The sequence below is a fragment of the Lepidochelys olivacea genome, assembly GCF_965140295.1.
Source record: "Lepidochelys olivacea isolate rLepOli2 genome assembly, chromosome: 3".
NCBI lineage: Eukaryota > Metazoa > Chordata > Testudines > Cheloniidae > Lepidochelys > Lepidochelys olivacea.
The window spans coordinates 133904385-133918558 of NC_140413.1; the positions used below are offsets into that span (position 1 = coordinate 133904385).

The following is a 14174-nucleotide window of genomic DNA, read 5'->3' on the forward strand; positions in this document are numbered from 1 at the left end:
CTCACCCCCAGCCCCCACCGCTCTTCCTCCTGCCCCCATCTCACCCCCAGCCCCCACCGCCCTTCCTCCTGCCCCTCATCCCCAGCCCCCACCGCCCTTCCTCCTGCCCCATCTCACCCCCAGCCCCCACTCCCCTTCCTCCTGCCCCTCACCCCCAGTCCCCACCGCCCTTCCTCCTGTCCCCCAACTCACCCCCAGCCCCCACCGCCCTTCCTCCTGTCCCCCAACTCACCCCCAGCCCCCACCGCCCTTCCTCCTGCCCCCACCTCACCCCCAGCCCCCACCGCCCTTCCTCCTGCCCCATCTCACCCCCAGCCCCCACCGCTCTTCCTCCTGCCCCATCTCACCCCCAGCCCCCACCGCCCTTCCTCCTGCCCCCATCTCACCCTCAACCCGTCCTCCTGCCCCCATCTCACCCCCAGCCCCACCGCCCGTCCTCCTGCCCGCATCTCACCCCCAGCCCCACCGCCCTTCCTCCTGCCCCCATCTCACCCCCAGCCCCCACTCCCCTTCCTCCTGCCCCTCACCCCCAGCCCCCACCGCTCTTCCTCCTGCCCCTCACCCCCAGCCCCCACCGCTCTTCCTCCTGCCCCCATCTCACCCCCAGCCCCCACCACCCTTCCTCCTGCCCCCATCTCACCCCCAGCCCCCACCGCTCTTCCTCCTGCCCCCACCTCATCCCCAACCCCACTCCCCTTCCTCCTGCCCCTCACCCCCAGCCCCCACCGCTCTTCCTCCTGCCCCCATCTCACCCCCAGCCCCCACCGCCCTTCCTCCTGCCCCTCATCCCCAGCCCCCACCGCCCTTCCTCCTGCCCCATCTCACCCCCAGCCCCCACTCCCCTTCCTCCTGCCCCTCACCCCCAGTCCCCACCGCCCTTCCTCCTGCCCCTCACCCCCAGCCCCCACCGCTCTTCCTCCTGCCCCCATCTCACCCCCAGCCCCCACCGCCCTTCCTCCTGCCCCCATCTCACCCCCAGCCCCCACCGCCCTTCCTCCTGCCCCCATCTCACCCCCAGCCCCCACCACCCTTCCTCCTGCCCCCATCTCACCTCCAGCCCCCACCGCTCTTCCTCCTGCCCCCACCTCATCCCCAACCCCACCGCCCTTCCTCCTGCCCCTCACCCCCAGCCCCCACCGCTCTTCCTCCTGCCCCATCTCACCCCCAGCCCCCACCGCCCTTCCTCCTGCCCCCATCTCACCCTCAACCCGTCCTCCTGCCCGCATCTCACCCCCAGCCCCACCGCCCGTCCTCCTGCCCGCATCTCACCCCCAGCCCCACCGCCCATCCTCCTGCCCCCATCTCACCCTCAGCCCGTCCTCCTGCCCCCACAACCCATCGTCCTGCCCCCCACCTCCCGCAGTCCCCACTGCCTTTCCTCCTGCCCCCTCCCCCCACCACCCTTCCTGAAGGGTGAGGAGGGAGAGGTGGATTGGAGCAGAGGCAGAGAGAGGTAAGAGCTGGGTGGAGTAGGAGGCTAGATAGGAGGAGAGGGGAAGGGGGCAGGAACTGGGATGTGGGGATTGGAAATGAGCAGAGGGGAAGGAGGACAGGAGCCAGGGTGGAAGGGAGGAGTGCAGCACCTGCGGAGATGTGGAGCAGATAAGAACAGAGGAGGACAGAGACAGGTTTGGGGATGGGGCAGAAGAATCTATAAAGAGGCATACTCCCCTTAGATCCTAGTAGTAAACCCAGGAGTCCTCAGTCTCTCGATTGCTGCCAACAAATAGATGTGAAACTCAGTGGTAAAGTGTGTCCCATTCCTCATCTAGTGACTTGCTCACATAGAGGATAACAGTATATTGCTACTACCAATTACCTGTTAGCTGTGGCAGAGGTCTGTGATACTATGGATATAAAGGTCTGAACCCTTCTGTGACCCAAGTAGGGGACCATTATGGTTCTATATGATGGAATTTCTGTTTTTTCAGTTGGTTACTGTGTGTTCCTCATTTTCTGGATGCCATTTTAATACACATGGAACCAGGTTTGTAGAAATGCCTAGTGCTCACAACTGTAACAGAGGTTGATTAGAGCTATGCTTTGACCATATAAAGTGCTATTAAAATGCTAACTAGTCTGAAAAATCAAAAATTAGGTGTCTCAAGTTGGGCACCCCAAATTAGTGGATATTTTTGAAAATGCTGGCTTTAATCTTCCTGTGCCTCAATTCCTCAATTGTAAAATGGAAATAATAATACACCTAACCTCAAATGTGGTATTGTGAAGATAAATTCATTAATTTGTGAAGCACTTGGATACCATGGGGTACCATACCATAGAAATGCCATGAGGAAAATAGAAAAGGAGTACTTGTGGCACCTTAGAGACTAACAAATTTATTTGAGCATAAGCTTTCGTGAGCTACAGCTCACTTCATCGGATGATATCGGATGAAGTGAGCTGTAGCTCACGAAAACTTATGCTCAAATAAATTTGTTAGTCTCTAAGCTGCCACAAGTACTAATTTTCTTTTTGCGAATACAGACTAACACGGCTGCTACTCTGAAACATGAGGAAAATAATAATTCTGTATTCAGTGTCAGGGTGTGGATGGCGTGCATTAAATAAGGCCTGGAGCCACACATTGAACAATGAAGATAAAACAAGTGTTGAATAGCTACCCATCCACTGAAGAGGAGCAGTTCCTGTGGAAAAAATAGTATGTGGTCATTGAAATTAATAACTGCATCATCCTGCATATGCACAAAGAGCTGAATTAAGGTTGTAAAGGAATCTTGGTTTTTCCTAACTTTTGGGCACTTGACTTTGCTACTATATTGTTCTTTTAATGTAGGTTTAGGGTTTTTTTCGGAGGGGGGGTTGTTTTGGATGTAATATATTTACACTGGAAAAGGGGTTTTGTAATTACCAATGGAGATGTTTCATAAGGATGTTTGCTGAGGATAACAATGCAGATATACAATATTATCTTCCAAAATCAATTTAGCATTGCTGATAAGACACCTGGGCACTTCTATTCTTATAGAGAAAACTAGATGAACAGAAAAAAAAGCTCCAATTCTTGAATACTCTGTTACATTTGCTTAAAGAAAAATCCACTAGAGGGAGCCATTAGAGAATTTATATGCATGTGTTTTATTTTTTTAAATATAACTTATTTATTTATATTACCATAGCACTTCCAACCCCTACACGTAGATCAGGACTTCATTGTGCTAGGTGCTGTATAAACACAGAACAAAAATATTTATAGAACAATTACTAGTTACTAATATTTATATTTGTACCACAATGGGGAAGTGTTTGGAATAGTAACCGTAACTAATAACATTTAAACTCTTTCATTGTACTGCTACCAGTACCTTGTTTGACCTGGCAAAAACATTCCACAGTTTAAAGAACGAGGCATACTTGTGGCACCTTAGAGACTAACAAATTTATTTGAGCATAAGCTTTCGTGGGCTAAAACCCACTTCATCGGATGCACGCAGTAGAAAATACAGTAGGAAGATAGATATATATACCCAGAGAACATGAAAAAATGGGTGTTGCCATACCCACAATAAGGAAAGTGATCAGTTAAGGTGAGCTATTATCAGCAGGAGAAAAAAAACCTTTTGTAGTGATAATCAGGATGGCCCATTTCCAACAGTTGACAAGAAGGTGTGAGTAATAGTAGGGGAGAAAAATAAGCATGGGGAAATAGTTTTACTTTGTGTAATGACCCATCCACTGCTGAATTGGAATTAATTTGCAAACTGGACACCATTAAATTAGGCTTGAATAAAGACAAGAAGTGGATGGGTCATTACACAAAGTAAAACTACTTCCCCATGCTTATTTTTCCCCCTACTGTTACTCACATCTTCTTGTCAACTGTTGGAAATGGGCCATCCTGATTATCACTACCAGGGCCGGCTCCAGGCACCAACGTTCCAAGCAGGTGCTTGGGGCGGCAGTTAGAAAGAGGCGGCAGTTCCTCCGGCCACAGCGGCAATTCGGCGGCAGCTTCTCTGTTCCTCCAGCCGTAGCAGCAAATCAGCAGCAGCTTCTTCCTTTTGCCATCCACGGCAGCAGTTTTTTTTTCACTGCTTGGGACAGCAAAAACTGTAGAGCTGGCCCTGATCACTACAAAAGGTTTTTTTTCTCCTGCTGATAATAACTCACCTTAACTGATCACTCTCGTTACAGTGGGTATGGCAACACCCATTTTTTCATGGGTTGTGTGTGTCTTCCTACTGTATTTTCCACTGCATGCATCCGATGAAGTGGGTTTTAGCCCATGAAAGCTGTCATAAATATAAAGGGAAGGGTAAACACTTTTAAATCCCTCCTGGCCAGAGGCAAAACCCTTTCACCTGTAAAGGGTTAAGAAGCTAAGATAACCTCACTGGCACCTGACCAAAATAACCAATGAGGAGACAAGATACTTTCAAAGCTGGAGGGGGGAAACAAAGGCTCTCTCTGTCTGTGTGTTGCTTTTGCCAGGACCAGAGCAGGAATGCAGGTCAGAACTCTTGTAAAGAGTTAGTAAGCAATCTAGTTAGGTATGTGTTAGATTCTGTTTTGTTTAAATGGCTAATAAGTTGTGCTGAATGGAATGGATAGTCCTGTTTTTGTGTCTTTTTGTACCTTAAGGTTTTGCCTAGAGGGATTCTCTGTTTTGAATCTGATTACCCTGTAAGGTATTTACCATCCTGATTTTATAGAGGTGATTCTTTTATTTTTTCTTTAATTAAAATTCTTCTTTTAAGAACCTGATTGCTTTTCATTGTTCTTAAGATCCAAGGGTTTGGGTCTGTGTTCACCTATGCAAATTGGTGAGGATTTTTATCAAGCCTTCCCCGGGAAAGGGGGTGTAGTGCTTGGGGGGATATTTTGGGCGGGAGACATTTCCAAGTGGGCACTTCCCCTGTTATTATTGTTAGACACTTTGGTGGTGGCAGGGTTTAACCTAAGCTAGTAAGAATAAGCTTAGGGGGTCTTTCATGCAGGTCCCCACATCTAAGCCCACGAAAGCTTATGCTCAAATAAATTTATTAGTCTCTAAGGTGCCACAAGTACTCCTCATTCTTTTAACTGATACAGACTAACACGGCTACCACTCTGAAACATTCCACAGTTTATCAGTCATTGTGGCTTCTGATACTAGATAAAATATAGTATGGAATTTGCTCATATGGCTGAATGTTTCTATTACATTTTATAGCTTGTATAATACCAAACAAATATGCAGATAAAGGATATATTCTTAACACTCCATGAATGGCAGCTTTCTCTTATATTAAAGGAAAGGGCTAACTGATTTTTGATCATTTGACTTTTAAAAAATAAATTATTTTAATAAAACATTATCTACAACCTTATTTTCTTTCTACAGAACTGTCCAAGAGCACTGGGGTTGCCCATCAGGCACTAAAAGAGATGGCGACATAAGTAAATCATCTTTATCTGGATCATCTTAGGGAAGAAGTCAGTGGATCTGACTAGCAATTGGGCCCAGAGGGAAGAGGACCTGTGAGGTGTGGCTTAGGCTGTTGTCCACATGTGGAGCAGCCTGCTACGCTGGTGCAGGAGGACAATGTGGAGCCCCCTTCTTGTGGAACTGAAACCTGGCAGGTGGGATCAACAAGGCTACTTTATTGGCTAATAGATTAAAGGACCAGAGGGCACACCTTAAACAGTAGGCCTGAGGGACCCTATCCTCTTAGAGGCTGCCCTCTACTAGCCAAATTTGGAACTGTTCTGTTATCAGTTGTACCTTTTAAAACCACTGATATATATCCAGTTTTTTTTCCCCCGAGTAAACTGCATTGCCTGAGCTGTGTGTCTGAGTACTTATTGGAATCCACCAGGTGCTACAACCTATAGGGACTTCACTACTTAACTTTTCAATTGTACACCTGACATGTTATCAACTCTCTTTAAAAGGTATGATCTACACAGCACCCCAGTATTTGGGGAGAGTGAACTCTTGTTGACATTCTTCAGTGGGAGCCATAATAATAGGTCTGAAAGATCCTTTTTAATTTGGGGGAGGGGTACTAGTCTCTGAGGTACTGCAACAGCTCTGTTAAATTCAGCACAGTTACAGAAGAATGTTATGGGTTACTTACAAGATTGTGTATTGTACTTGTCTTGCTATTTTTAATGTATTTTAAGACTAGAATGCCTTTTCTTTCTCCACCTTTGCCCATTATTCCTTCACTCCAGTTTTTTGACTCTTCTCTTGTATGTGCTGTCTGATTTGCATCATTCTAAGCTGCATTATTTTTCCTCCAGTTTCCTTCTCTTTTCCTTAATCTCTTCCCTGATCGCCTTGTCTACAACATTTTTTTCACTACACTTTCTTACCATAGGTAACAATGGTGGGAGTGCTAGTGTAGACCACGAACGGACAGTTGCCAGCATTTTAACCACCATGTTGGCTAGAGCTAGTCTGAGTAGATGTAGATGACACCATCGTTAAACTTTAAAATGCAAACTGTCTGCACTAAAGGTCCGGGAGCGGAGCAATGGGGGGAAGTTGTAAGGGGTGGAAGGGAAGAAAGCAGTGCGGACAGAGCCTAACTTACCTACTAACGCTCCCCTGTGCCGCCTTACTCACGCCTTGGCACTGCTGTGCCCAGGCTTGCCTAGTCTCTCTCTCTCTCGCGGGGAGGGAGAGTCCCTCCTCCGCTTGGTGTAAATGGAGCGTGTTTGCCAAGCCTCTCCCCCAGGGCTGCAGGAGTTTGCTGTGTGTTCTACTAGCACCTTCCCTCCCACCCTCCCTACCGCTGTCCCTGCGCGGCTGGCCTGACCCACTCGCAGTGGGGGCCTGCCCCCCGCCGCAGCAGCGCTGGCCCGGCAGCCCGTCTGTGCGGGAAGCAGGCAGGGCACCTGCACCTGCCTTTGACCCTCCCCGCGCCGCTCTCTGTGGATCACGTGTCCCCGGCTGGCCAATCCGGCGCGGCCGAGGGCGGAGGTCGGCCCCGTTGGGCTGGGTGTCTGGAGCAGCTCGGGCCGGGGCGGCGCGGCCGGTGCTGGCCCCATGAAGCTGCGGGCAGAGGCGGAGCAGAGACCGGCCTGGGCCTGCCCCTGCCCCGCTGCCCCCCGCGGGCTTGGCCGCGTTACCTGTGGGTCGCCCCCGGCCGCTCAGCGGGGCCCGCCCCACCCCGGCGGCAGGTGCGGGTAACGCGGCAGGTGAGGATGAGCGTCCCCGGCGGCGCCCCGGGCTCTCCCGGATGCCGCGGCTGAGGCGGCTGCGGCCCGTGCCCCGGCCCCTGCCCCTGCCATGGCTCTGCTGGGCTCCGGGGCGGCGGCGGCCGAGGGCTCCTCGGCGGGCGGCGGCGGCGGCGCGTCCTGCCCGCTCTGGACCGCGCTGTACGACTACGAGGCGAGCGGGGAGGACGAGCTGAGCCTGCGGCGGGGCGACGTGGTCGAGGTGCTGTCCAAGGATGCGGCCGTCTCGGGGGACGATGGCTGGTGGGCGGGCAAAATCCGCCACCGCCTCGGCATCTTCCCGGCCAACTATGTGACTTACCAGCCGGGCCGGTACCCGCCCCAGCTCCGCCAGCCGGAGAAGGGCGGGCGCCCGGCCCCGAGCCCGGCTCCGCAGGACTGGCGGGCCGGGGGCGGGGGAGACCAGCCAGGCTCTCTGGCCCAGATTGACTTCCAGCATCTGGAGCTACAGGAGATCATTGGCGTGGGGGGCTTCGGCAAAGTGTATCGTGCCACCTGGAGGGGCCAGGAAGTGGCGGTGAAAGCGGCCCGGCAGGACCCCGATGAAGACATCATGGCCACAGCCGAGAGCGTGAGGCAGGAAGCCAAGCTGTTCTCCATGTTGAAGCATCCCAACATCATCGAGCTGCACGGCGTCTGCCTGCGGGAGCCCAACCTCTGCCTGGTGATGGAGTTTGCTCGGGGAGGCTCCCTCAATCGAGCCCTAGCGGGGGCAGCTACCACCGGCGGGGGAAGCCGCTGGGGCCGCCGTGTACCTCCGCACATCCTGGTGAATTGGGCAGTACAGATAGCCCGCGGGATGCTCTACTTGCACGAGGAAGCCATCGTCCCCATCCTACACCGAGACCTCAAATCGAGCAATAGTAAGTCTTCTGCATGACTTAGTTAAAATACTCTCTGAAAACTCAATGTCTTTGGTGTGTTGTAACCATGTTTTTTATTATGATCAGCAAAAGAGAGGAGGTTGCTGTATAAATCAGATTTATGGCGTGAGAGGGACACGGCCTGTTGGAGCGATATATTTGTAACAAGCTGCTGCATGTGGACAGTTTGAATGAAGGAGCTAACACATGAGACTTTGACTACTACACATTACATCTGTAATTGTGGCTTTTTGTAACCAGTTAGGCATGTTGGTCTTAAGTGGCTACAAGTTCAGTTTGTGTCCACACACCAGCACCATCCCAATAAGTTGGTTTATCTATTTACCCACCACGCTGCATAGGTTACATTATATTGTTTTCTGGGAAAATCTGGGCAGCTATCTTGTGGTACCCCAGTGAGGCATAACATGTCCTCCCCTCTCCGAGTAGGTCCTGCATTGGGGATATCCTTCTATACAGAGAGTTAGAAAGGAGGAGGACCCATTAAAGCCATAAACTGACACCATTAGGGAGTGCTATATTGAAATAAGTGTTTTTATTTGCTTACTGGAAGACCATCTTGTGCCAGTGGGAGCTTCTGGCAAGAGTGACATGGTTGGTTAGTTGTCTTGGTTACTGACCAGTCATGTGATATGTAAGCCAACCATATCACTAATTAGGTAAAAACTCTGTTAAAAATTAGCACAGAGTTTATATACCTAATTGTAACACACAGAGCAAAGTCCTATCTTCCTCGGCAGAAACTTAAAAAAAAAAAAAAAAAACTGCGTAAAATAGCAATCATAATATACTTTCTTCCTGGTCTGTTCTGTAATTATAAAAGACTTCACAATAAAAATATATTTTTCATAGTCTCTCCTTTGTTCCTCCCCAACCCTATTTTTCTATTAATGAAAGATTTAATGATGGTGATTGTCACATGATACTTATGACTTCTCTCCTACTTTTTTCGTTAATGTGATTTAGTGCTGATGAATGGTGTCAGATTAATGGAGATTCTAGTGCTTTCATTTCAAAAAAGCCAGTGAGATAGCGGCAGTAGAAGTTCCTCTGCTCTTAATATGGACAATCACCTGAAGGAGTCAGAGGGAGCTCAGTTTTTATGCCTAGTGAATCATTGGTTTCTCTGCAGGAGTTGCTAAAATTGCTACTATTTTAGATCCTTTTGTTTTGTGAGCGCTGGTCCCCTAGAAACTGGATTTACACCAACAACACTTGGTTGTTACAATCCTGGAACATGTTTGAATTAGTGATCTAATGGTGAAAAGCTATGGTCTTGTGGTTAATGTCATTTTAAGTTTTTGGGGCTCTGTCTATGCTAGCCTTTTTTCTCTCTCATATTTCACACTGGTAGTTTCACCAGAGGGGGTTAGCGATGGGAGTTTTCTTGCAGACAAGAGGTTGGCAGCTACTGATATTTTTTACACTGTTTAGACTTGCTCTGAACAGAGTGATTAAAATGTTAGTGGCTGTTGGCATCTTGTCCACACTATTCGTGTTGCAACCAGTGGTGATAAATTTTAACATTATTTTGTTTAGATTTAACATTATAAAAACATCCATATAAAAGCTCTGAGCACCCTGACAAAATACTTAAAATAACCACCCATCAGCATTAATACCAATGTAAAAATAGTTAATCAGTCAACAGCTTTAAATAATCATACAGAAGTAACAATTTACTTCAACTAACAAACAATGAAAATGGAAAAGCATCAGAAAAGTCTTTGTACCCAAATCATACCCAGGAACATACCCTCATCTTTCTCTAAAAGACCTACCGAACCAAGACTTTTGCAGTGTACCTAGAAGGTCATCAACTTTGGGTTGTTTTGGCCCAGGGTGGGGAGCAAGTTTAGAGTCCTGGGGCCCTCCCTGAAAACACTCCACTGGTAGCCTCCTCCTGGTTTAACAAAGGGGATCCAGCTTCAGTGCTTCCACTGACTGCAGCTCCTGTGGTATGCCACAAGGAGAGAAGTGGTTTCTCCAGTAGGCTGTTTAGGGTTTTATAGGTCATAGCTAACACCTTAAACTCTACTAAAAGAACAATAGGCAGCCTATATCATGTCACATTTAATGAGTGAGCTGTTGCATCTTCAGTCTGTTTGAATGGTTTTAAGGTTTAGCCCTATGCAGTGGGCACTGGAATAGATTAGACATTTTAAGGTGACAAAGGCATAGCTAGATTGCAAGGTCCACATCTGAAAGAGGTCACAACATTCTGGCCAGGTGTAGTTGTTAAAAAGTTGACTGGATTACAGTTCTAACACCAGCTGGGGGAGGTCCTAAGATCTCCACCAGGTTGTGAACTCTAGTGCTGGTGGATGCACTTCCTCAGTAATAAGTGTTGATGTAACCTCTGGAATCCTTTCTGGTTGCTTCTCCCAACCCACCATCATCATTTCTGTCTTGTATGGGTTGAGCTTCAACCAGCTCATTCTCCCCTAATCTTAATCTCAGTGAGACACGGTTGAGACTCAGCACCATGTCATCATCAGAGTTGGATGTGATCAGCATAGTGAAAACACCACCCCCTATGCTTAGTACTCTCCTAATGGCCCCATGTACATGTTTAATATGGGGGGTGGGTAGAATAGTACACTGCAGCTCCATGCACTTGAGTCCTTTGGGAAAAGGATCAGTTGCCCATAACTACCTGTTGCGATGTTGCCAAAAAAAAAAAAAAAAAAACCCACCCTGCTGAAGGGCAGCTCATCACTCCTGCCAACGTCTGCAGGCTACTCAACAGCATCTTGTGATCAATGGTATCGAAAGTAGGTGATCTAATAATACCAGCATGGACATTCGGCCTACCAGAAGGAAATGGTCAATCACTGCATTCTGTCTGCCAGTGCTAGGTCTATACACAGATTAAGAAGGGGGAAGGTTATGAAAGGCATCTAAAAACTTTGAGTTGTCTCATAGTTTGGGGAAAAAATTAACGTAGCACAGCCTGGGAGTGTATCTAGGTACTCATTTATTGTACTAGTGTGTACTTGTTGTTTTGAAGTATATTCATGAAATGGATTACCTGAATCTGAAATTTTCCTGCCACTTTAATAGCATCCTCTTATCCAATAATTGGTCCATCAGACTCAAGGGTTGGATTCCACTCTATTCAGATAAGAGGGTTTTTTTGGGTGGGGGGGGTCGATGAATTATTTATTGATTTGATTTTGTACTATTTTCCTCAGTGGGAGCAGAAACTGGCTCAAGACTCACTGACCTATTCCCTACCTAGTGCAGGACGTTAATAACTTAGCATTAACAACCGCAGTCCACACGTGAAATATGCCCAAACAAGCATATTGTCCCCTCCTAAGTCATCTAATGTAGTTTGGGTCTCCTGGACAGTCCGGGACCTTATAGTAGTACTATCTCACAGCTGCCAAACTAGGACATAAGAGAAGAAAATCCTGGCTGACCAGGGCAGCAACACTGAGAGCAATGAGCTGTTTTGCAGACTGATGAGTGTAAAGGCAGGCTAGCTTTGTGTAATCTTCCCCAAACCAGAGTCCATGGGAAGGGAAGACAGTGGCATGTACTTTCTTTATCCCCAGATGAGAAGAAAAGTTGGGAAGTGCCAGGATCTGTCATTTTCCATCCCTGTGGAGAAAGAGAAAACTAGCAAGGAGAAAACTCTTTGTGTGTGTGGGGAGGGAGGGAATAAAGGAGGCAAATGTAGATTTAGGAGATGGCGGTGGGGGACACGTTTGTTTCCTCTTACCTGTTTTGAATGTGGTGCCTGTCAGTTTCACTTGTTCTCTGAGGAAAAAGTGGTTAGGACTTACCTGACAGATTTATCTAGCAGATATCAGTACTGTTTCATTCAGGAAGGCTCTGAGCACCGTAAACTCTCTACATAGGATCCACCTCTTATTTGATGTGTTCTTGTTTCATGCAACTTGTGAAGAAACAGAAAGAGAGGATATTCTCAGGAAGCTGAGCTCCCAGAAGCATGAGTAAAGAGGTACCCTCTGCTTTTAGCTGGGGGGAGGAGGTGGGAGAGGCGCACACAGCTGTGCTCTCCCATGTCCCCTCTTTCACACTTAAAGGTGTCATCACAAAAATACATAACAAAGATATGTCCACTTTTAAATAACACATTTTTACCTTTTAAATATAGAAATAACACTTATAAATGTACATGTATGCATTGTATATGTTGCAGTCTTCATGACCCACATGGATTGTAGTAATGAAGGGAGAGGTGGTGTGGACTATGTTCCTTCCCAACTCTGAGTGGCTTGCAGGGTCTCTTGTCACTAAGCACTTCCAAACTTTGGTATTAATCTAAAGAAATTCCAAGGCAAAAAAAACATAGAATCAAGATTGAAAGGAGGACTTTACCTGTCTCTATCTGATACATGTGCTTAAAATATCCTGAAGAAATCATTGTAGTTTCTCAAAACATAAAGAAGTTGAGAAATTATAAATTCAAGTTCTACTTGAAGAAAAAGAAAATGTTCAAAACTGTGCAATTACTTACCTGTACATCCTTAATTGTGACCTTGGGGTACAACCTGAAACCAATCAGACACTCAAGTCGTCTTTAACTATCACATGGGTGTGTTAATATTAAAGTAATGTATTGTTATTGTTGCTGTTTGACTTCATGAAACTGATGGTTGAATGTTTATCTAAGAGTTTCTGGTTAACAGTTATAATACTGAAGAAAGAGTTAAGGGTGTTTAGGTGACCAGAACTGTTTTGTTTTTTTTTAAATATTTAAGTCTCTTTAAAATATTTAACTCTCTTTAAAGAGAGTCAAACCACTTATTTCTGAACAAGGGCACCAAGTTAAATGAGAGGGCTAGGAAGATTTGGGTTTACTGGAGCCGTTGGCAGACTTTCCAGGGCCTTGTCTAGATTAGGATTCTGTACTGCATGTTAGCGAACACGTATTGGCCTACACCTTCCAAATGTTAGTTTAATTCCAGTACCTGGTTTTAGAACATTCAGTGCCTCCAGCTGGAAAAAACAAGTTCCACATCCTGAGTGTAGGTGTTAGTACCTGCAGGAAACTTTCCATGGAAACTCAGAGTAGCTTACAATTTAAAGGAATCTCACACACAAAGTGAACAGTGAAATCACAGAAAGTGGACAGTCTACCAGATGTGGCTTTATTTAAATTAAGAAGGGAATAGCAAAACTGAAAATAGGAAACTGTTTTTAAAAGCTGAATAAACAAATGTTATATAAATAGATTAACACTATAATACCCATACAAATAGCATTCTCACACACGCATTGAATGCTGTTTGTCGAATATGCTGAGGATCTCCCTCCATCCCCCACCCCAAAATGCACAGAGGTTGGCTGTTTTAGAGATATTGAAGGGCTTGTTGCCATGGCTAAGAGGCACCAGAAAGGGATAGTGAGAAGGTGTCCAAGACAGTAGGACAGAGGTGCCTCAGGAACCAGGGAGGGTACTGGTGGGGCTGCAGAGCCTGCTCTGATTAAACTGCTGTCCGCTGTTAACCAAATCACTCTTGTTGCCTTGCTCCTCGCTGAGGTAGGATCCCTGTTGCATATGAGGAAAGCAAAAATCAAACAATCTCTTTCCTAGAGTTTCTCTGAGGTCCTTCCCAGCAGGACCACTCAAATTATGGTGGAATGTACCATTAAAATAACCGAGAGAGGAAAAAGGTTATTCCAGTCAGAAGATGATACTGAAATCTTGCAAAGACCTCTGTCCCCCTCGAGCTTCTTTTCAACCCTCTGAACTCCGGATTGTTTCTCTTCAGCTTTTCTTTCTCTGTCCTCTCCTTATGGAGAAAAATTCTTGGCTTTTGATAGGCTATGATAGATCTGAGATTAATCTGTATGGGCTATACTTTTCAAAACAGTGAGCTCTCCTTAGTGTGACAATTAGAGACAAACCCATGGCTTCATTCAGAAAACTTTGGGGACAGTTTCCATCCTGGAGTCCCTAGGTGACGTGGGTCTATGTTTTCATGTTATCTCCCTTGCCTGTGAGAGTTGGGAGGGGAGAGAGAGAGAGAGACCTGCAGCGTTAACAAATCCACAAGGATTACAAATGTTGTTTTGTATGTTTTTTATTGTGGTGAATCCTTAATTTGCAATTTCCAGGCTTTCTAGTGT

General features: G+C 47.0%; 1 protein-coding gene across 2 annotated transcripts in view; it reads left to right on the forward strand.

The window, feature by feature from the left end:
* Window positions 1-6926: 6926 nt before the first annotated feature.
* MAP3K21 (mitogen-activated protein kinase kinase kinase 21) overlaps window positions 6927-14174 on the forward strand; it is a 64036-nt gene continuing 56788 nt past the window's right edge. For both annotated transcript variants that reach the window (XM_084623500.1, XM_084623501.1), the window contains exon 1: window positions 6927-8048. In XM_084623500.1, the coding sequence (XP_084479626.1) occupies window positions 7238-8048 (811 nt within the window). In that variant the 5' untranslated portion in view covers window positions 6927-7237. The remainder of the gene's footprint in view (window positions 8049-14174) is intronic.